Source organism: Cinclus cinclus, chromosome 5 (genome assembly GCF_963662255.1).
Source record: "Cinclus cinclus chromosome 5, bCinCin1.1, whole genome shotgun sequence".
Lineage (NCBI taxonomy): Eukaryota > Metazoa > Chordata > Aves > Passeriformes > Cinclidae > Cinclus > Cinclus cinclus.
Window position 1 is genome coordinate 32,423,018 of NC_085050.1, and position 22,045 is coordinate 32,445,062.

At 44.9% G+C, this 22,045-nt stretch overlaps 2 protein-coding genes across 3 annotated transcripts; both read right to left on the reverse strand.

Moving 5' to 3' along the window:
- Window positions 1-1,109: 1,109 nt before the first annotated feature.
- ING2 (inhibitor of growth family member 2) lies at window positions 1,110-6,045 on the reverse strand. Its single transcript, XM_062493591.1, has 2 exons — window positions 5,612-6,045; window positions 1,110-2,318 (listed from the first exon to the last, which is right to left on the reverse strand). Exons 1-2 carry the CDS (start codon window positions 5,799-5,801, stop codon window positions 1,648-1,650), a joined length of 861 nt encoding a protein of 286 aa, XP_062349575.1. The 5' UTR covers window positions 5,802-6,045; the 3' UTR covers window positions 1,110-1,647.
- Window positions 6,046-16,203: 10,158 nt separating this feature from the next.
- CDKN2AIP (CDKN2A interacting protein) lies at window positions 16,204-21,007 on the reverse strand. 2 transcript variants are annotated; one of them, XM_062492829.1, is made up of 3 exons: window positions 20,784-21,007; window positions 20,557-20,687; window positions 16,204-19,816 (listed from the first exon to the last, which is right to left on the reverse strand). In XM_062492829.1, exons 1-3 carry the CDS (start codon window positions 21,005-21,007, stop codon window positions 18,249-18,251), a joined length of 1,923 nt encoding a protein of 640 aa, XP_062348813.1. In that variant the 3' UTR covers window positions 16,204-18,248. The 2 variants fall into 2 exon arrangements, with proteins under 2 accessions (XP_062348813.1, XP_062348814.1); XM_062492830.1 differs by having other exon boundaries at window positions 20,588-20,687; window positions 20,784-20,866.
- Between the last annotated feature and the right edge of the window lie 1,038 nt (window positions 21,008-22,045).

Here is a 22,045-nt window from a genome sequence, read left to right on the forward strand (position 1 = left end):
TTTGTACCATCTGGTCTGACAGCACCGAGGCTTTGTGCCCTGCACAGCACATTCCACCCTCGAGCCCCAGCTGGCACGGCCCTCTAGTGGAGATGCAGGAAGGACTTCTGATGGCATTTATCCATCCCAGCTTGCTTTTGCTCATCTGCCTGCCTTCTGGGCCGCTCTCAACTCAGCACAACTGCTTTCTAATCGGGCTTGGTCAGAGCTGGTGCCACTTTTCCCTCTGTACTCTCAAGAGAAACCTTAGCAGCAAGGGACAAAGACCTACAGAGACTTCTGAGCACTTGCAGCCCACCCACAGGCAACCCCACAGCCAGCCCTGCAGAGCTGCTGCCTGCCTTGCCAAGCCCACCCCAATTCCAGTCTCAAGAGCACTGCTAAGCAGGAACCCTAGGACTGAGCTTTGGTACCCTCCCCTCACTTCTCCATCAGCATCTCCCATTGCAAAAGAGCAGCAACAGCTGTTTTCATCTTTTCTTCACCTCTTTTAAGACACGGGGGTGAGGAAGTTCACTGTTAACTACCACCCAAGTAGTGTTTAGATACTACCAACATACTTCAGGAAAATGCTCTTAGATTGCATGTCAGAAACCTGCTGGGATTTGTCTATTGGCTCTGCACCATGCATGCTTTTGTTTTTTTTTTTTTTTAGTTATCAACTTTTCATTGAAAGCTTTTGCCTTCAGGCTTTTTAGGTAGTTGCCCAAGTCCAGGAACTTCGGTGCTGTTGCCTAAATACAGGTCTGGCGACATGCGCACACAAATACTAGTTAAGGAAGGGCAAAGTCTACACCCCAGAGAAATACCATACATGTGTCAGCTCTCTACAGATTGATTACAATTAAGAGTCCATGACATTTCCAGTTCCTGTTTGCTGAAATGTTAAAATCCCCTCTCAAGGGATCCTTCTACCACTTCAAGGCTTACAGAGAGATCATGTTAAATGACCATAAAGACTGTATCAGGATGCTTGACAAAACCTATTATCAAAAACTGAGTATACACCATAATTATATCATACCCAAAAACTGACTCCCAAGTATAGTCACAAAGACAAGAGTTTAATGTTGGCAAAAAAAGAAAATATTAAGTTAGTGGTATTTTCTTCCTTGCAATAACATACTGGTCATATGAAAGTCACTGGAGAGGTCTGCTTCTAGCTCGGAAGACTTTTACAGTTACAGCTGAATTCAAAACCCCTAACTCCAAATGTGTGATATTAACACAAAAACTGAAAATGTAAAACCTGGGATAAAGAACAAACTCAGTTGTTAAGATGCTAGCAGAGATGTGAGGCCTTCCAACCCCTTTACCATAACATGAAAAGTTCTTCAGTATCTTTCCCACCACCATTATTTCAGGATTCACAAGGTATTTTAAAATACTAATGGGGTTAAATTGAAACCAAGCGCCATCTGCTTGTAATGTCTTCTGTGAAAGGTCTGAAGCCACCCTGTTTCAATTATTTGGTTATTCAGTGCAGAAAGTTAAAGATCACAGAAGGTATAACAGCTTTTAATACTCCATTAATATTATAGATTAAAAATTATTGCATAGTCTTATGCATTTCCTATAACAATGTTCTCTGGAAATGAAACTTTTTAATATAAAAGGAGCAACTCTTTAAAACATAAATTGCTTTCACTACCTCGATCTCCTATCCTTTTTTGATTTGTCAGTACATTTGTCCATTGTTTTCTCATTGTCTCCTCTGCACTTGGGGCAATACCATTTCCCCTTTGGTTTGTACGTGAGTCCAACACAGGAAAAGTGGAACCACTCAATAGGGCACTGTTCATTGTCACATCCTATCATTTCACCATAAGACACTTGGTTGCATAAGCAGTACGTTGGTTCATTGGGATCAATTGCAAATTCTACAGGTGAAACCTCTCTCTCCTGTTTGGCTTTGGAGCGTTTTTTCTTCTTGGAAGATTTTGATCTTTTCTCCTTAGGTGGCTGGTCATCGCAGTCATCAATACCATTTGCTATGTGACACAGGTCACGGCTTTCACTGGTTCGCTGGCGACGAGGCCTGCGGGAGGATCTCTCTGGCTGGCAGGACTCCATCTTGGCCTTTTCTAGAGGCTTTTCATTCTCAGACATATCTTGAAAACACTGAGAGTGTGTTTCCATTTGACGGGCTCGATTCTCTACCAGTTCTAGCATCTGAGTAACTATTTGAATTTTTTCATCTCCAAGTTCTTGACTGTTGATTAATGCACGCTGAAGATGCTGCTGCAAGCGCTTCTTCTGAACAGGATCGTTTTCTGACTTATATTTTTCATAGACATCATCTATTTCTTTTAACGCTTCTATAAAATAAAGATAAGCATAGGAATAATTACACAAGATGAAACATACTCTGGAAAACAGAAATATATTTCTAACTGATAAGAAATACTACAAATCTTAATTATAGTATACCCTAGTGGGTTAGATTGGGTTCAATCATTCAAGTGCATGTGGTCATCAAATCAGTGTTTAAGGTCACTATCTGTTTCAAGAAAAAATTCTCAGGTTCTAAGAAAGAACGAGCTTATTTTAGCCATTGGAAAAAAACAGATAACACAAGAGAGGGGACACTATAGTTGTTGAGGCATGGATAATCCAGATACTCCTTCCATCTGAAACAGGAGGAATTTCTCTCAAGAGTCCTTAACACAGTAAATCCAAAACCCTGGCCAAAACCCAAAGCAGCAGCTTATTTCGTCACACAACGAATCCTGAAATGCATATATCATATGTCACATATCATGATATATAACACTCCAGAATTAGTTTATGCACGTCTTCTGCCTTTCCCTCTTATTCATTACATTTTCAAGTAGCCATAGTTATAAAAGGAATATGAGAACTGAAGTTACATAATAACAAATTTACAATCAGGATGAAAATCAACTTATACCCCTCAAAATACTTTTCCTATTACTAAAGCAAATTACAGCAAGCTTCATTTTAAATCAGAGTTGCAGAATAGGTGACCTTCTCTTTAGTCATAGGGTATTTTTAAGCAACTAGTAAATGAGTGGCTCACAGTTTGATTTCCACGCTTTCCCTCCTCCAAGTCACGCAAAATAACTGCATGAGTTGCTGTGAATCTTTCATTAAATTTAGTTCTAAGAAGCAAGTTTAATGAACCTAAATATGGAATCAATAAATGCCTTATAAATCAGTCTTAGTCTGTACTCTGCTGTACTATATTGCTGGATTTTAAAATATTTTCCAAGCCAAATGTTGCAATAGATCTACACATAAAGGATAGAGAAACTCCAGACAGGGAAGGAAATAATTAATAAAACTGACAGGGAAACTTGATGTACAATGCTAGGTATAGTACTGGTTCAGTCAGAACTTAGGATTTTATTTGAGCAGGTAAGGCAGTTTATAAATGGTACTAAACAATTTACTCCTAAAAGCAAACGCTATGTACTACAATCTACCTCTTCCTAAAGACCCGCATTTAAATAATTTGCTTTCATTTGAAAATAATTTGTCTGCACTGTTGTGAAATGATTCAAGCTTGTTATCTCAACATCATTCCTAGTATTTTTTTTCCCTGCTGATATCTTAGAACAGTAGCTCAAGCATGAACAGCTGCTTTTTACTATAAATTCTGAAACCTGTATGACAACAGGAGCTAACTGCATTTTGTTCTGTTCCAGACTTTCACTAAGGTGAGATAAAAATCATTACTCTGCCTGTCCACTAACTCAACCTGTATTTTCTCAATATCAGCCTTCCAGCTACCATTTAAACCAAAGGCTTATTTCCCTGTACCTACAGCTGCATCACTTGCCTGTTGCCCTGGCAAGAGAAATAAAATTTTTAAAAATCTTACTCTCAGCTCCTGAAAAAGCATGGAGTAGGGTACTTTGTATGGTGTTGAACACAAAAGGCATAACCAGAGTACAATATAGTACAGCCACATTATCACCCACCCAGACTTCTTTTTTTGGAGGCAGGAGTGTAGGTACAGTTCCGTAGATTTCCTATATTGGGAACGCCCTACCCAGGACCATTCACAAACAATAGCTGTTCGCTCATTCACACTGTGACAGAGAACAACATTCATCCTACATCGGTTATTGCCTGGATGGATGCAGCCTGTGAAGATATGCTGAATATTACATGGATAAACATCCACTAAAGAGAGCAAACAAGTTTTGGATTGACAAAGATAGAAGTTTACCAAACTTCTTGTGAATCCCCAAAGATTAGGCAAGGCATTCATACACCCTAATAAACAGCTCTAAAAACTCTGTTTAAAAGAAACAAAAAACACAAAAAAACCACAAACAAAAAACTCCAACCCGAACCAGGGCCAAGTGTTCATTACAGATAATCTGATTAAGTTTGGTGGAGCTAATAAAAGCTAAAACGATTTGTTTTCTAAGCACAGGAGTGACTTTTTCCTTACTTCATAGACCATCACTACTTTTTAAATCAGCTGAAATAATACAGCATTGCTTTTACATTTTCAGACTTGGGTCTAAAATATTTTTATCCCGTTTTTAGAGTTTTGAAGACTTTTTGTCATTGCTATTTTTTTTTAATACAGTTAAATGCTTCGGTTAAAACTAGCAACAAGCCTCTTATATGGTCCAGTATCGTATTAGTGGCTGGATAAATACACAAAGGAGATACAGTCTAAAAAAATATTTAATCTATTAAAGGCTGAGGAGTGCTGGCTAGTCAGCACGGATCAGGAGGTAAAGAGCCAGCCTTGACTAGGAATTCAAAATGCTGCAGGCAAGTATTTGCCATTTAAACTTTAAAATCCCAGGCAATTTACAAAAGCCTGTTCTTATGTGTCTTCTCGGGTAATTAGAAAGATAATTGAAAGAATCCCTTCACAACAGTTGCCTCCTGAAGTGGCCCTTCAACGTCTAAGAGGCCTTGACAGTTCCCGCGGTCCCCTCCTGCCCACGCCGAAGGAGGGAGATGCGGCTCCAGCGCCGATTCCACAGGCTCAAATTCCTGCCTCATGGCAGGGGCCGGCTGGCAGCCGCCGAGCACCGACGCGCCCCGCAAACTCCGCGGGGCGCAAGGTCTTTAATCGGCATTGAACTTCCCTTCCGAAGGAAGGCTTGGGTCATTCCTTTCGATGAGGTTTAGGGCAAGTTCCCGCTCCAGAGCCTCCCTCCACGACCCAACGGAACGCTGCTGGCGCTTTACGTATCCCCGCCCCCACCGTGCGGTCCACCGTGGGACGGGCACTGGGCTCCGCCGGGACACCGCCCCCCGGCTCCGCACGGCGGGAGGAGCTGCGGGGAGGCCGATTTCCGCACCCCACTTCCAGCGGCACCGCCGCCGGTTCGGGCAGCAGGGCTGCCCGGCGGGGCGGAGCGGGGCGGGAGCGGCCCCACACGGCGGAGCCGGGGCCTAGCGCCAGGAAGCGCGGCCCCTCCGGCCCCGAGGCGGGCGGCCTTCCCCGAGATGGACCGGACGCCGAGGGCCCCGCGCCCCCGCAGGCTCAGCCCCGCGGGGCCCCAGGAGGGTTTCAGCCAGGCCCCGGCTCCTCCGCGCCGGGCGCATGTGCGGCAGGTCGGAGGCCGTCCCCTTTCCTCTCTTTCCCCGCCGCCCGGTGCCCCGCGGCGGCGCCCACCTTGGCACTGCGTGTCCATCTCCCGCAGCAGCGAGGCGTTGCGCTGGATGTCCAGCGGCAGCGATTCCACGCACTCCAGGTAGTCCTGCACGTAGAGCGAGAGCAACCGGGCCCGCTCCCCGCCCGGCGCCGCCGGCCCCGCCACCAGCTGTGGCCCCGCCAGCATCATCCCCCCGCGCCAGCAGCACATCCGCCGCCGCCGCGCCGCCCGCACCGGGCGCGGGGTCCTTGCGGCGGCCCCGCTCCCTTCTCCGTCTTCTTCTCCTCCTTCTGCCGCCGCCCCGTTGCCCTCGGGCGGACTGCACCCGGGGGACGGTGAGCGCTCGCCGGGCCGGGCCGGACTGGGCCGGGCTGGGCAGGTGCGGACGCCCCTCCGCAGGGTCCTGCGGGTCGCGCGCCCCTTCCCGCGGTGCCGCCGCCGGAGTGAAACCCCTGCTTGGCGCCCCCGCCCCTGCGCGGAGGGCGCATGCGCGAGGCCCTGCCCTTATAAGGCGCGGCCGGCGGCGCTGCCAGGGGTTCGCATTCTCCCGCCTTCCCCAGGAGCGCGCTCCCGTTGGCTCGGCGCGCGGCGAGGGGCGGGAGCGCGCGCGGGGGGGCGGAGCCTCCCTTAAAGGCGCCCGGCACCTCCGCCGCTTCCGCGCCGCGGCGGAGCCGGGCAGGAGCGCTCCTGCCCGCAGTGAGAGAGACGCCTGATTTATCCTTAAAGAACGGAAACGGTGGTTTGTGGTGAACTAGTATTTAGGGAAGCTGAGCGACACTTTTATCCTGAGAAATAATTTCAAGAGTATTTTAAATACAGTATCAACGAACTTTGGCCTTTTAAAAGACACTCGCCAAATAGCAAATCTCCAAAATTTGACAGTGTCCTGTCTTTCCAATGCCCGTTGCAGAACTTGTATCAAATGTTGGCCACAACAATTATAATACGAAACGAAAGAGTTAAATTATACTTTTTGACTATATACTAAACTATCGAGATTTCATCTTCTCGTTGATGTCTTTTCTACATGAATAATAATTGGTAAGAAGGAAAATAAAATTTATTTTGTCGAGTCTTGAAATATCCTGAGGAGACTTGTATATTTTGCATTGCTTCATTTATATTTCAGGCATCCAGGAAAAAAAATCCAGAGAAAATGCATATGCTAAATGTAGCAAAACAAACAAACAAAAACCAATCAGAGATTATTGAATTCAGGAATAAAATTGATAAGAAGAAATAAATTCAAATCCCCAGACCCCCTTCTGTCTTACATTCCTACCTCTGGTTAAGTAGCCAGCACTAAAACAGTACCCACACTAACCCTGCAGATGGTCTTTCAGGATCTGGAGCAGTGGTGGAACAGCAGCACAGGTTGCCCAGAGAAATTGCATCATCTCCATCCTTGGATATTTCTTTGAGCCTTACTGGATGAGGCCTGACACAACCTGATCTGGCTGTGAAGCTGGCTCTGCTTTGGTGGCTTCCCAAGGATCCCATCCAGACTCCTTTTTTCCTGTGATTCAGTCTCTGTGTGGTCTGTGCCAAATAGCTCCATGGCTAGTCCTACAGGAAAATTAGTGTCTCACATGATGGCAGTCTGCAAGTGTTATTTTCTCAGGACCCTCGTTCACAGAACTATTTAAACATTCCTAACTTCCAAGTCACACAGCCGCTAAGAAGGTGTTCTACACGGCAGGGATTTTCATATGTCTGTGTCCAAGCTGTTGAGTAATTGTAGCTGCAGTCAGTCAGCTTTGCCCAAGTCAGCAATGTGTTGGCAAGGTCGTAAAAATTAAAGAAAACAAAGTTGCAGGCAGTACTTTCAAAACATCCTTCACTACACTGATGTCACTCTGGCCAAAAAAACAGGAAGTCTGTAATTCTGTGTCTTCATGTTCTTAAGAGGGCACCTTCATGTTAAAATGAACGGTTTTAATTTACAGTGTAACACCTGTAAAAACAGATGCTGCTTTTTTTTTTGTGCACTGTTACAGCTCAGGTTAATGAAGCCTCCAATAATTTTTCTCTACTTGTCTCACTTTTGCACAAATAGATTTATAAAGTGGCAATGATGTGGTTACCTTGGTTTCCATCGACACTAACTGAAACTTTACTGTGCAGCATTCATTGCTGTCACTTCTGAGTAACTGAAGTAATTGAAGATTGATTTTTTTTTTATATAATATTAACAGATAACACTCACTGTACAGGCAAAAAGTGCTACCTGTATGCCAGAGAAAGGAACCTGGATTAATATGATTGATACAATATTCTTGAGAAAGGTGTTGGCTCCTTTGGGAGTAAGTACTATAGAGCTTATAGAGTTTGAGTGGGTATAACATTCTGCCATCTCATGAAGAAATAAAGCTAAAAAACAGGAGATTTCCCCTACAGAGCAGAAAAAATTAAGCAAAAATGTTAATTCAAAATCAACATGATATTTAAAATTAAATGCTAATTACTATTAAATATGAATTTAAACCAAACATTTTGGCATAACATTTTTTTTCTCACAAGAAACTGTGCATGCACTATCAGTAAAGAAATAGCCAAGAAAATAATTCATAACATTTGTTATAGGTAGTTTTTGTGCTAAAAGCTTGCTGTTTGTCACTATGGGGGAAACAGTATCTAAGGTACAGCAGAGAAGAGCTAATAATATCTGAATTTAAGTGTTCTCTGCTGCTTTCAAACACTAAAGTAAAAATTTAAATTTTGAGGAACCTTAAGAAGGCAGCAGTGGCACTGGACCATATTTCCCTTGGAAAAAGAAGTCTTAGTTTGCTGCATGTTTGAAGCCTCAGGGAAAGGGAAAGCATGTAGAGCAGATTGAATTCTCTGCTTTGCTCATGCCTCAAAATGGCTAGGAGCGAGCACAGGAGAATTTTGATATAATTGGCTCAAGTTTGGAGGTTGATAGATAGCTCTGAGACCCTACTATGTTCCTTCTTTCACTGTATGTGAGAATAATCTGGAAATAGGAAGAGGCATGGTAGAGCAAAACCTTGCTAATTGTAGAGAGGTACAGGCAGAACAATCATGTGTTTCCACCAACCCTCTCTGCTAAGTGGGAAATTGTCAACTTGAGGTTGACATACACGGGTGTACTGCATCAATCGTATCTCAGTAGTTGTCCACCAAAGGTAAGTAATACAGAAATATCCAGTTTATTTAAATTTATTTCTGTATCTCTAAACTAATCCCAGTTTTCATGGAGAATAGATTCCAACAGTTTTGTTTCTTTATAATTTACCAGTATAGGTTTTTAAAGTCCCAACCAGAGTATTTCCCTTCTTTTTGTGAAAGATTATTTCATTATATTACAGATTTTACTATGATAAAAGTATTTCCAGAGATTTAATCCAACTCTTATTTTCTGCAATGGGAGTTTTTCTTCTCACCTTCCATAATCCTGATTTTACATCCTCAAAACACAGATGATTCCTGTCCTGTTTCACATAATAATAGACAAGTTTGTTAGGGTTTTTTTTTGTTTGCATTTTGGTTTAGTTTGGGGTTTTCTGTTGGGGTTTTGTTGTTTGTTTGTTTGTTTTGCTCTGTTTTGGTTTTTGGGTTTTTTTGTTTGTTTGTTTTATTGATTCAGTTTGGTTTGGGTCTTTTTGGTTTGATTCAGTTTGGTTTGGGTTTTTTGTTTGGTTTGGTTGGTTTTTTTCCTCACTTTCTATTGATAAGCCAGGAAGTGTTTCAGGCTGTAGGAAAAGAAAAGCAGCATTTTTCATGAGGACAAGTCCATAGGGGGTTGTAACTGTGAAAGATTTTCTTAGCATTTGGTAGAAATGGTCAAAGGATGACAACAAGGTATTTCTTTTAAGCAAAAGAACTGCTTTTTGATGATACATATTTCCTGTCAGAAATGCTTCTCTGGCTTCCATGGGATGAAACGGATGAAGAATTATATGCGATACTGCAAAAATAAACAGATTAAAAAAAGAATGATTACAAGCCAGATGGGCTTCTTAAGAGTCAGCTGAAGGAAGCTATAGGCCACAGCAGAGTTCTGTACAGGCAATATTCTGGGAAGAGGCTATCCTTGCCAGAGATACTACTATGTTTGACCAGGTAAGCTATTCTCAAAAGGTTCTCTAACATCAGGTCATCCAAAAAAAAAAAAATAAAATACCTCCCTGTAATGCCAGACATTGACTTTTTTTTTTCCTTAAATATTAGGCTTGATTTATCTGGTGGAACACAAATCACATGAATTCAACTATTACTGTTTTTCCCTTTCATTTACACAAGTGTAGAATACTTAAAAATAAGACATGGGCTGACATCAAATAATTTCAATAAGATGATAAACTAAACAGTAGATTTCCTGAAAATGTTGGTATGTGCTTTTTTTCCCCATTAGGTTCATCCTCAACAACACCAAAGAGCTTTCTAGTACCAAGTAACAAATATCCTGCACTTATCAGGAGATGTATGTTCTTCCTCATCCACAATATCTACTCTGTTTTCTGCCAATATGCTACAAAAGAAAATATCTTCCTGAACCCAACTTAGTAACCAGTTGACTTGTATTAACATGGGAAAGAGGGAAGCCACAATATCCTGCTACTCTTTTCTTTAAGCAGATAGGTTCTGCTTATTTCACCATGAGCAGACTGAAAAGGGGAATAAAAAATGCAGACTAAGTTTACTCCGTGCTTTGTTTTGCAATATTTGTTGTTGGGGGGGTTTTTTGTTTGTTTGTTTTGTTTTGTTTTTTATACAGTTCTTCACATTCAGTTTGCATGCTATATTCAGTTTCCATACTCTAGTGCCACAGCAAAAAGTGTTTTGAGAAATTGGTAGGCCCAAAGCAGGACATGTTAAGAAATTCACTTATTTATGACTTCACTGCTTTCATCAGAGCATACTTGTGTCCGAAGTAACACTTCTCTGTCTTTCTCTCCAGGAAACTGCTTTCAGACAGTAACTCTTCCTCCTGAGCTACTGTTATAAAGCAGAAATGATCAGTGGATTTGGTTTCCAGCTCTAGAACTAATCACCACATGAAAAACCTCAGGAGGCGTGCAGATGATGTTTAGGGAAGCCCTTAGAAACGGTAACAAGGTATTCTTACTGCAAACCTAACCATCTTTCCTGTCTTACCTCAGCCCTGAAACCTGGTCCCCTTTCATTCCAGTAAATGGAAGAATCCACACGAATTTAAGGGAAAAGAACCAATACCCTTTTGCACATAATAAAGAAAGGATTTTTTTCTGTGTTCTTACCTGAGGTACCTACTGTCACGGATGCTCCATTTCTGTGATTTTGCTTCTTGGCACAGGTCATGTGAAAGACACATTCTTACTTCTTCCTTTTGTGAAGAACAAATATACACAAATGCACCTTTGTAATCAAGATTATGAAATGAGTACAGGCAGTGCACCTGCAGAAAGTTTCAGCAGGTGATAGTTTAAGACATTCATAATACTCTCCCATATGCAGATGTTAATTTTTCTTTCCAGCTCAGGAAATAAAGGTGGGAGTCATTCAGCTAAATATGCAGAATGAGAAAGAATCTTAGTATAAATAGGTCTTGCTCTAAAAATGTCTCCATTGACTGTAAGGGGAGCCCAGGTCTCTTGTCACAGATGTCAGTGAAATAAATTCCACTCTGTATTCAAAAATGGGGTAATTACATGCCTATGATTACCATTTATGAATCCCCCTGAAAACTTGGACAGAGTTTTGGCATATGTAATTAAAACTGCAACAAACAGGAGGAAGCCTCATTTTATTTCATTTCTAGTGTGGATTTTTTTCTCCTTTGGAATCTGCTTATTCTAACCTAGTAAAAATGATCAATTTCTAGTGCAACTGAAAAGTCACCAGAAATAGCACTAGAGAGTAATTTCATATCTTCAAAATAATCCTGTAGCACCAAATCACCCACATTAGGGGTTTTCTAGTGGTGCTTCTGCTAAGCAAATTTTTCAGTGCCATCACTTATTCCACGTAACCAAAAAGTAGTATTATCCTTTCTTACTATGATATGATCAATGTACAGTGTTTTGTTTTTTTTTCCCAAAAACAGAGAGAGTTTATGTTTGCTTTATTATTCAGTTGTAGTTGTGAGAAAAATGAATGGTAAAACAAGATTAATAGATTCTTGCCTCTCAAACATCCTCTTCCCCAAAATAATGAGAAATGTGGCATTTACTCCAAACGAAAGGAGGCTTTAGGCTGAAAGATCGCTGTCAAAATATAGGCAGCATCTGACTGAACATAGAATTTAGCTGCAGTTAAAATCACAGAATAACAGAATAGGTGAAGCTGGAAGGCACCATAGTGAGTCATCTGGTCCAATTTCCCTGATCAGGCTGGGTCCCCTGAGCACATTGCTGATTGCACAGGTTGTGTCCAGACAGCTTTTGAACCTCTCTAGAGATGGAGACTCTACAACTTCTCTGGACAATCTGTTCTGGTGTTTGGTTACCTGCACAATTAAGAATTTCTTCCTTGTATTCAGGTGGAACTTCCTATATATCGATTTCTGCATGTTGCTTCTTCTCCTATTTCTTGGTACCACCTAGAAGAGCCTGGCTCCATCCTCTTGACCCCTTTCTTTTGGATACTTATAAACATTGATAAGATCCTCTCTCAGCTGTCTCTTCTCCAGGCTACACATTGGAGGATTTGAAATGTAAAATGTAAAACATCAGAATATTTAGTAAATCCACTGGTGAGATAAGTTTTCTTACTAGTGACAAAATATGTTTTGTCCAATGTGATTAATCTCTTGTATTGAGAAGAAGTCCTTTTGCAGCCCGCTTGGGCTTAACAGTTAATGTTGCTTGACCACCAGTGGCAATGAAAACTTTAAAGGGCTGCAGGCTCAGATGATGGAGCTGCATAATGTTTTTCTAGTTGCAGGAATGTTACTAGAGGAGGAAAATACATAGCTGCTAACCACTGTAACTCAGTCTTCCATTACCTTAGGAACAGGCAGTAGTGCTCAGAAGTTATCATGCACCATTTTCATAATTAGCCTATAACATGTTTGAAACTGGTACCAGGTATCAACATAAAACCTGTTTTCCTAAATGCTTGTCTGTGAGTAAATATTAATTAATGACAGGCTAAAAATTGATGCTTCGTCACAGCAGATTTAATAACAGCATTTTCTTAGAAATGTTTAACCTACCTAATGGCAGTACCTTTGCTGTGGCAGTGGCAACTAACAGAACCATCTAGAATACATAAACACAAACACAAGTTAGTTGTTGTTACCTAACAAAGAGCGTGGCATATTATACGTTATGCAAAAAAAATTGTAAAAATGAGTATCTAGCTTAAAAAAACATTTAAAAATACAGATACTGCTTTTATTTTCTCTATATTTTGCAACTTACAAGCTGGGGAACAGATCTGCCCAGTGAAAGAGAGAGACAGAATCAAGATTCTTTCAGTGTGTGCTTTTTTCCCCTGAGTCTCTGGACCACTAGACCATGTTGTGTCAGCTTAGTTTAATGTATAGGCAAAAGAAGTTTGATGTTTGACATATTCTCTCCAACTAACACATCTGAAGACCAGCATCTACCATAAACTACAAATGAGACCATTTTGTTCACACATGCATGGAACCAGTTAAAATCATTGAGGTAGTATAGTGAAAATTTAGGGCCAAAAAAGAAAAACAAGCACACATCAGTCACTGCACAAGCTTTGGGTTGTCTCCACAGGTTTGGTCAGTCACTGCACAAGCTTTGGGTTGTCTCCACAGGTTTGGCTGTGGTCTTCAGCCTGCATAACAGGTGCTTAATAGAGCTTTAGATATGTCCTTCTAGTAGATGCAGCTGGGACACTGAGACTTTGCCACAGTTTCTCAGCCAAAAAAACAAGACTTCACAGAGCTGTATGCCAGTTTAGTTGTTTCTTTGGGGATGGGTTCTGTGATAGTTATTTTAATTTGAAATCTCTCTTTCCCCACATACATATATGTGATCACATGCAGGATCACAGGAGAAAATAAAAACACTCAAGTAGTTCAAGTGGCTAAGACAGCAAAATAACAGCTCAAGCCAGGTGTTTTCTGAGCCCCTTGTGCACCCTTTCAGGGCTCTCATGTGAGGCAGTCAGAGCTGCCACCACCAGTTCTGCAGAGGTGCTCCTCGCTCTGCACATTTGTCTTTTCTGCCTAGTGTGGGCTCTGACATGGCTGGAAAGAGGTCACCATGAAGATGTTGCTGGAAGAGGAAGAGCAGGTGTTGGAAACTAACAGGGTTCAGAAGCTGTACTGTGCCTGCATATAGGCCACATGTCTGAGGCTCAACCAAAGAGAAAGACACTGTTTAGCAGACCTGGGCTTGCCACAGGAACTTCAAAAATACCAAGACACAATGAGCCAGAAGGAAGCATTGTCTCTGGGCCACTTGGGAGCTTTTAGGGTAAGGTAACAAAGATAATTTGGGTAAGTCAATAAACCATTTATTTTGGGCCTAAAATGTCCGAATTTTATGTCATTTGGGGGATCTCTTCCAGTGCTCTTCTGTCGTGTTTTATACCCAGGCATGACTGTAGTGCAGCAGAGGGCTTTATTCCACAGTTGAGAATGATGATGTGCTATTTGCTTGACATACCAGAGGTAAGAGTGGCACTGCCTATGAAATTAATTCAGTTTATCAGCAGGGCAGCAGCCTCTTGCATAGCTAATACCTGGGAGTTAAAGTATGACAATCTAATTAAAGTGGGCAAATAACACTGGTGGCACGCACTGGCCTTGTCTGCAGAGAAGGTGGAGCAGGGAATCCCGGGGATAGGTAGGCCCCGCACAGCACAGCACAGCACAGCACAGCACAGCACAGCACAGCCCGGGTAAGCGGCCGCTGTGCTGGAAGAGTGTGGTTCGTACTCGGCGCTGTGTCAGCCTTTGTGCAGATGCTCAGACACCCACCGAGCCCTCCTGTGCTGGTGCACCACCAACCAACGCTGGTGCGAGTGCCCGCGGCAGAGTACTTCCACCTGGCCTCTTCCCACCTCCTGGAGCAGGGAAGGAGGGAAAGCCTTCGCAGGCAGGCAAGTGCTCCACCCGAAGTGCCTCCCCAGTTCAATTTGTTCGGGTTGGACATGAGGAGGAATTTCTTCACAGAAAGGATTGCCAAGCACTGGAACAGGCTGCCCAGGGAGGCGGTGGAGTCACCGTCCCTGAAGGTTTTTAAGGAAAGACGATATGGCACTTAGTGCCATGGTCAGGTTGACAAGATGGCGTTCGGTCCAAAGTTTGAACTCGGTGATCTCAAATGTGTTTTCCGAACAAAACGACTCTGCAAGGAGGCACCTGAAGTCTAGCGGGTATGAGCAGGAGGGCGGTGCGGGACCGCCACAGCGCGGGAAGCAGCGTGTCCCCTTCACGCGCTTTGCTGTGCCCGCGCACGGCTGTGGGATGTGGGAGGCACCACCACAGCCTTCAGCTGTCATGTGGGATGCGCCGCTACGGAACACCCACCGGCAAAAACAGGATGGCCTGAGAGTGAGCCCCGTTCTGTTGGCGCGGCCGCCGCGCTACCTGCGTGTCTGTGGCCGTGACGAGAGCCCGCCCCGCGCTCACCCGCTCGGCCCGCGGGCGTCTCGGCGGAGAGTAGCGTGAGGCGGCGGCGGGCGGGGGCGCGGCAGCGCCCGGCACTCTCTGCCGGCGGTCCGGGGACTTTCCCCTAGGCGGGCGCGAGGCCCGTGAGGAACTGAAGTCCTCCGTGCGTAGCCTAGCGAGCAGGTCTTCAGAACATCCCGACAAGTAGTCTCACCAATCAGTATATAAACCCCGGCAGATAGGAAAACTTCGAGGATAGGGTGAGTGGCCGTCTGCATTGCGTTTGCCTCTTTGCTGGTCTCTGCAGGCGGTGCACAGCGGGAGGCCGGCCTGGCCGCCCACCGAGGGGTGTCACGGCCCGTGGAAGGCGGTCACGGAGGGACAGAGCGCCGCCGGGAACGCGCTATGCAAATAGAGCGCCTCGCCTCGCCTCGCCCCGGGCCGGCCGGGAGCGCCAGCCCCGCCTTGTGCCCGCCCCTGGGGCCGCCCCAGCTACGGCGAGCGGCGGGCGACAAAACCCGCACACACCCGGCGGCTGCTAACAGCGGCCAGCGGGCGGCTGTCCGCCAGGACCCTGCCGTACGTGTTTCGGCTGTGCTAGCAGTCCCCAGAGGAAACGGGAGTCACTTTCTGATGGCCGCGATTTCCTGTACTTCCGTAGAAAAATACGGCGTCAGTTTTCCTTTCGGTTGGTTGGTTGGCTGGCTGGCTTTGTCCCCCCGAGACAACTCTGCACACCTACAGTGTTAAGTGCACGTGTTCTCCCCGACCCTCATCAGCGGGTCCGACAATTAAAGACCAGCATCCTAGTCGTTAGAGACCAGGACAGTACCTGGAGGAGAGACAGCGATTTTAGAACTGACAGGACTGCTCAACGCAGCTTGCCACAGCCAGTTCTTTCAATTTCTTTCTATCTTCCTCTAGGGCAAATCAAATGTTAATAAATTCTCATTCGAATAGGCAAATAGTACTTATTCACTTGTATGTGAATCCATGATGAGCTGCTTTCCATGCAGAATGTGAAATAAAAATAACACACTTCAGCTTTCAGTTTCTATTAAGAGTAGCTACAGACTTGTTCTTTAATGATTCACAACCAAACATCAAAGAGGAATAACATCCAAGATTTTTTAAAAAGTAATCCTAAGCCAGGTCTTTTATAAAAGGCATCTAGCACCTCAGCCTTTTAACACAGTTGCCCTAACAGCCCCTTCAGGTCAGTGAATACTGAGAGCTTTGCTTTACAGAGGAGAAACACGGCTTTTCACATTACAACACGTGCTGCAATTCTGACCCAGAGATCTGGAGCTAACCAAACAGCAGTTTGGACAGAGGGCACGGGATGCAACTCCTGCCCCACAAGCACAATCCTTACTTGTGTCTACCTGAACAGGGTAAGGACTTGAAAACAGATCTCACACTTCCCATCATGAATTCCACAGCTCCTAAGCACAGCATGAAGCTTGCCCCGCGCTAGAAGCAGAAACCAATTCTTGCACTACGATGCAATTTAGCACACAGCATTCTGAACGCCAGGTGGTGCTCCAGGAATGCCAAGGGGGAACTCCTGAGAAATCTAACTAGGGCGCAGGGCAACTGAGGGCACGGAAGCATGGGTCAGGTGGAAGAAACACTCAACCAGCCATCGGGAAGGGTGACTGCTTTGCAGGCTTCTAGTACTGTTGACTAGACAGCCACTGCTGTTCAAAAGCACGCGGGGTACAGCGTAAACACCACTGTGGTTTAGTCCCAAAAATTACAAAATAACTGGAAGTGGACATATGTGCTACTGAGATCCCAGAAATTCCTGTTTGTTCCTTTAGCATTTGATCAACAGATCTGTCAGTCAAGTGTAAGGACACCACTAAATTATGCTAACTACTCTAATAGGACAAGATTAATTCAAAAAAGCACTGAAGACATTATGTTTTTACAATTACATGTCATTATCCAATATACCAAAACATGCAGTTTGTGCAGGTATTTCAGCAACATTGAAAATAATTTCCCACTTTCTTTGCCTCCAACTATTCTGTACAGGGAGTAAAAATGTAGCAAAGGAAGGGCTTGATTAGAATGAATGCTTTACAATACACTTGCTGTCTCCAGCAGACAGCAGTATTTTCATTTTGCTTACCTTGGTGTTACGAAAGTAGAAATTTATATTCTACAGGTCCCCTCTATCAGTTTTACAGTATTTCAGCTACACATCTAAAGAAACCAACTCATCCTTGTGGGATTACACCTTGAAGCCACTCAAAGCTTTACTGAAGGTGTTGCAATGCTATTGAAATGACTGGAATATTTACTAGCCAAAACCAAAATACTATAAAAGCTTATCACAGAGGTTTTATTGTTTTAGTAGCAGTCAAAATATACTTAGTATGGAAATTAATATTCATTTGGGAAACACATAAACAAAACTGCAAATGATACCATATTAATTAAATCTGCTTACAGTTTTGGTGGCTGAAATAGCTGTGACTTGACTGCTAATTGCTAATTTGCCAATGTGATATTAAATGGGCTCTAACCTGATAGTATAATGTTAAATAGGATCAGGATGTCACTTATATTGCAAGTGCTATGAAAACATCCCATAAAAATAGTGAACCAACTACTTTCTCTCCTAGTATGAGCAACAGTGAACATTATGAGCAACAAGCCTGAAACAGATAATGCAACTTTTTGATTGAAATTTTTGAACAACTTTCAATTATTCAAGTATTATGGTCCCTATGTACACACTTCTACAAGCCTAGAAAAGATGTGGTAGACAATTGAGCACACTACCATCAAATTGTAAGAATTACAAAAACGTCAGGTTTTAAACAGCAAATTGTACCTTAATAGTTTAATTAAAAATAGAAGAGTTAGGTAGACTATTTTGCAAATAAAACAGCACACTAGCGTGCTGCATATTAAGGCAATACCTTTAAATGATCACTTGTCATCTCTAACAAGTTTTATACAATTGCTACCAAGTGAAAGAACTACCATTGTCTTGCAAAACTGAGAAAGAAATACAAAATATCTGGAAGCCTACATTTTCAAAGTACAAAATTAACCTTCAGTCCTTGTATTGAAATACTATACACAGTACAAACAGTGATTCTCCCCTACAAGATCTCACGAGGATTTCTTAAAGCTGGAGGCAAATTTGAAGGTTTAGACTCTTCATCCAGAAGCACCAAATCTTCAATTTCACTACCTTTGTATTTTCTTTTACATATCTTCACAATAACTTTCTTCTTGAGGAATAATTTCAAAGCTTCTCTTGAAGCCACTGCTTTGGCATTTTCCATGCTTCTACCGCAACCAGTGCCCAAGTAGACAGACTTGCACCTCAGTTCACAAACTATATTTTCTAGAGAGCTTTTATTTTGAGGCAAGTCTGCAAGTTCCTTCAGGGGAACAAAAGCAACATCTAACGTAGCTTTTACAGACTGAATAGATGAATTTAGAAGTTCTGCATGATTTACATTGGGACTGAAGCCTCCAACAGCAACCAGTTTCCAGGCTACAGCTTTGTAAAGTCTGTTGAAAAAAGGCTGTCTTTCCTTTGCATCTTCGCTGGTTAGCGGTTTGCACAAAGCCTTCGCAGGGCTCTCACCTGCCTGCGAGCCGCTCTTGGAGGCCGGCAGGGAAGCGCCTGCCTGAGCTCCACCCCGGGAGGGCCCTTGCTGAGCTCCGCTCCGAGCAGCCAGTAGAGAAGCAGCCACCTGAGCGCTGCTCTTGGAAGCGAGCAGTGAGGATCCCGGCTGCGCACCGCTCCGAGCGGCCAGCAACGAGGCGGCCACCTCCGCACTGCTCTTAGAGGCCAGGAGCGGGGAGCCCACCTTAGCCGGGCCTTTGGAGGCCAGCAGCAGCGAGGTGCCCACCTGAGGGCCACTCTTGGGGGCCAGAAGCAGTGAGCTGCTCACCTGAGCACCATTCTTGGACACTGATGCTGGGGCACCCACTTGGGCTTTGGAAGACAGCAAAGCAGAACTTGTTTGGGGGGTGCTCTTGGTGGTTGGTGGCACTGCTGCTGCCGCCACCGCTGCCTGTGGGGTGCTCTTGGTGGCTGGTGGCACTGCTGCTGTCTGTGGGGTGCTCTTGGCAGTCACTGGCACTGCTGCTGCCACCGCTGCTGCCTGTGGGCTGCTCTTGGCAGCTGGTGGCACTGCTGCTGCCACTGCTGATGCCTGTGAGGTGCTCTTGGAGGTTGATGGCACTGCTGCTGCTACTGCTGCTGCCTGTGGGCTGCTCTTGGCAGCTGGTGGCACTGCTGCCACCACCGCTGCTGCCTGAGGGGTGCTCTCGACAGCCAGTGGTGCTACACGTGCTACAGTTTTCTTTTCAGGAGATGGCATATTTTCACACTTGCTTTCCTTATGTGGGCTTGAGCAAGTCTTCTTTCCTGGCTCTTTTTCAGATGAAGGTGGCTTTTGCTCAGCAGTACTTTCAGCATTAGCAGGTTTTCCTTCTGTTTCTATGTCTGAAACTATGACCATTTCTTGATCTGTACTGCAAGTTGACTGGGAAGTTTCTGGATCTTTGCTAGTACCTTTTTCCTGCTTTTTGGACAAAGTGCTCTCTGTTTCCTTCACTCCTTCTGCCTTGGTTGTTTTCACATCCTTTCCAGCATCCTTAGTCTCTCTGCTTTTCTCAACAGCTTGTCTCTTGCAGGGCTCCTCTACCCCTTCTGCAAAACAGGTAAAATATGTGATCCTCTTTGATTTCTGTACTATGAAACATCCATGTAGAAAGAAAGAATCAAACTTTCTAGAAATATTCTTTGTGAATTTAAAGGGTATATATTAGCAATACACCTTGAGCTGTCATTTCAAGTATTAACCTACTATTTCAGAATTTTGGGTTTGTTGGACAAGATCTGGAAAATACTCATGCAATACTTCAGATGCTGGTTTGGACCCATAGGGAATTATGTATTTTTGTTCTTTAAGTGCAAACCAAAACTGGCCAACATATGTTAAATGGGCTATCTGGCCTAAAAATAAAAGAAGTTAATTCTGTCTACTAATATCACAAAACATCTTTAAAACATTAGTCTGTGAATTACTTTAAGAAACTCAGTTTTTTGCCCAGCAACAATGCCTGACTGGCAACAAAGGCAAAGTAACAAGAACACATTTAAGCTGGAGCACAGCAGCCCATATCGCAACGCACAAGTTATCAGATTAAAGGGCACCAGTAGTAGAAATTCAAAACAACAGCTCTATATTACCAAAGGACTATGTATGCATTATGTCCATTTTGGAGACATTATATTCAAAAAAGAATAGCACAAAAAGAGGAAACTATTAACGGGGGTTTTGAAAGTAAATTATTTCGACTACTTTCTAAGCCCGAGGCAAACCGAGAACATTCAGAAACAAGCATTTTCTAGACTCCTATGTATTGTCACAGCTATGATCTGCTAACCATTGCTACTTGATATGCCTCTTTTCTTCACCTTGGCAACCAGTTCGTCTCTCGTGGTGCGGACAGGCGCGTTGGTCACTTGGATGCCTTCGGCCATTTCCAGCGCCCTCTCCATGACCTGCGGCGGGTACCTGGAGGGGCGACAAGAGGAAAGGAGGGAAGGGGCTTCGTCAGACGGTCGCGCCGCGCCGTCCCCCCCGTCCCCCGGCGCGTCCCGCTGAACTCACCGGCATCCCAAGAAGACGTGGTTGGCCCACACCATGGAGAGGGACACCAGGCGCTGCAGCTGGGCGCTGCCCGCCGCCGGCAGCTCCCCCACGTTGCGCAGCAGGAACTCCCGGCGGTACCGCCAGTGGTGCTCCGGCTCGCAGGCCCCGCGTAGCGTCTCTGCCCAGGCCGCCTCCTCCGCCGTCCGCCCCAGGGGCTCGCCCGCCGCCGCCTTCCCCGCCATGGCCACCGCCGCCGCCGCGGAAACACCCACCCCTCCGCTTCCGCCCGGCGCGCTGTGAGCTCACATCCGGCCGGGCCGCGATGGGCCGGGCCGGGCGGGACGTGAAGGGAAGGAAAGCGGTGCCAGTCCCTCAGGCCTAGGCGCTGTCGCAGAACCGCCGTGCCCCCTCCCACCTGCACATCTCGGGGTGTCGGGGAAAAGCAGGCGGCTACCAGCCCTGTATTGTGACTGGTGAAAGCGTGAACAAAAGTTCTGCTACGCCGGTCGGTTCTTCCGGGCTTGCTGAGGTTGGAGTTCGTGGGGGATCAATTGGAGTCTTACCTCAGAAACACAGAATCACTTAGGTTGGAAAAGCCCTCTGAAATCACGGACTCCAACCCCTGACCGAGCACCACTTTGTCAGAGCACGGCACTAAGCGCCACATCCAGTCTTCCTTTAAACACCTCCAGGGACCGTGGCTCTACCGCCTCCCTGAGCAGCCTGTTCCAATATCTGATCACCTTTTCTGTGAAGAAATTCTGCCTAAAGTCCAACATAAACGTACCCTGGTGCGGTTTAAGGCCGTGTCCTTTAATCCTGTCACTGGTTGCCTGGGAGAAGAGGCCGATCCCCACCTGCTACAGACTCCTTTCAGGTAGTTGTAGAGAGTGATAAAGTTTCCCCTGAGCCTTCTCTTCAGGCCAAACAGCCCCTGCTCCCTCAGCTAACTCCTCTTAACACTTGTACTGCAGACCTTTCACCAGCTTCACTTCACTTCTGTGGCCTTGCCCCACCACCTCAGTGTCCTCCATGACCTGAGTGGCCCATGACTGGACACAGAAGTTGAGGTGTGGCTTCTCCAGTGCTGAGTACAGCGGGACAATCCTTTCCCTATTCCTGCTGGCTACACTATTTGTGATCCAGGCCAGGATGTCGCTGGTCTTGGCCACCTGGGCAAACTGTTGGCTCATGTGTTGCTGGCTCATGTTCAACCAGCACCCTCAGATCATGTAACACTGGTGAAAGGAAAAGGACCCTCAGGTCCTTTCCCCCCTTTT

Bases quoted from the DNA above. Each gene is read 5' to 3' on its own strand.
- ING2 (XM_062493591.1), bottom strand. From the start codon at position 5,801: ATGTGCTGCTGGCGCGGGGGGATGATGCTGGCGGGGCCACAGCTGGTG. The intron at 2,319-5,611 runs GTGGGCGCCGCC...TTTATTTTATAG, and splicing joins GATGGACACGCAGTGCCAAG to AAGCGTTAAAAGAAATAGAT.
- CDKN2AIP (XM_062492829.1), bottom strand. From the start codon at position 21,007: ATGGCGGGGAAGGCGGCGGCGGGCGAGCCCCTGGGGCGGACGGCGGAG. The intron at 20,688-20,783 runs GTGAGTTCAGCG...TCGCCCCTCCAG, and splicing joins CACGTCTTCTTGGGATGCCG to GTACCCGCCGCAGGTCATGG. The intron at 19,817-20,556 runs GTTAGCAGATCA...CCTGTTTTGCAG, and splicing joins AGGCATATCAAGTAGCAATG to AAGGGGTAGAGGAGCCCTGC.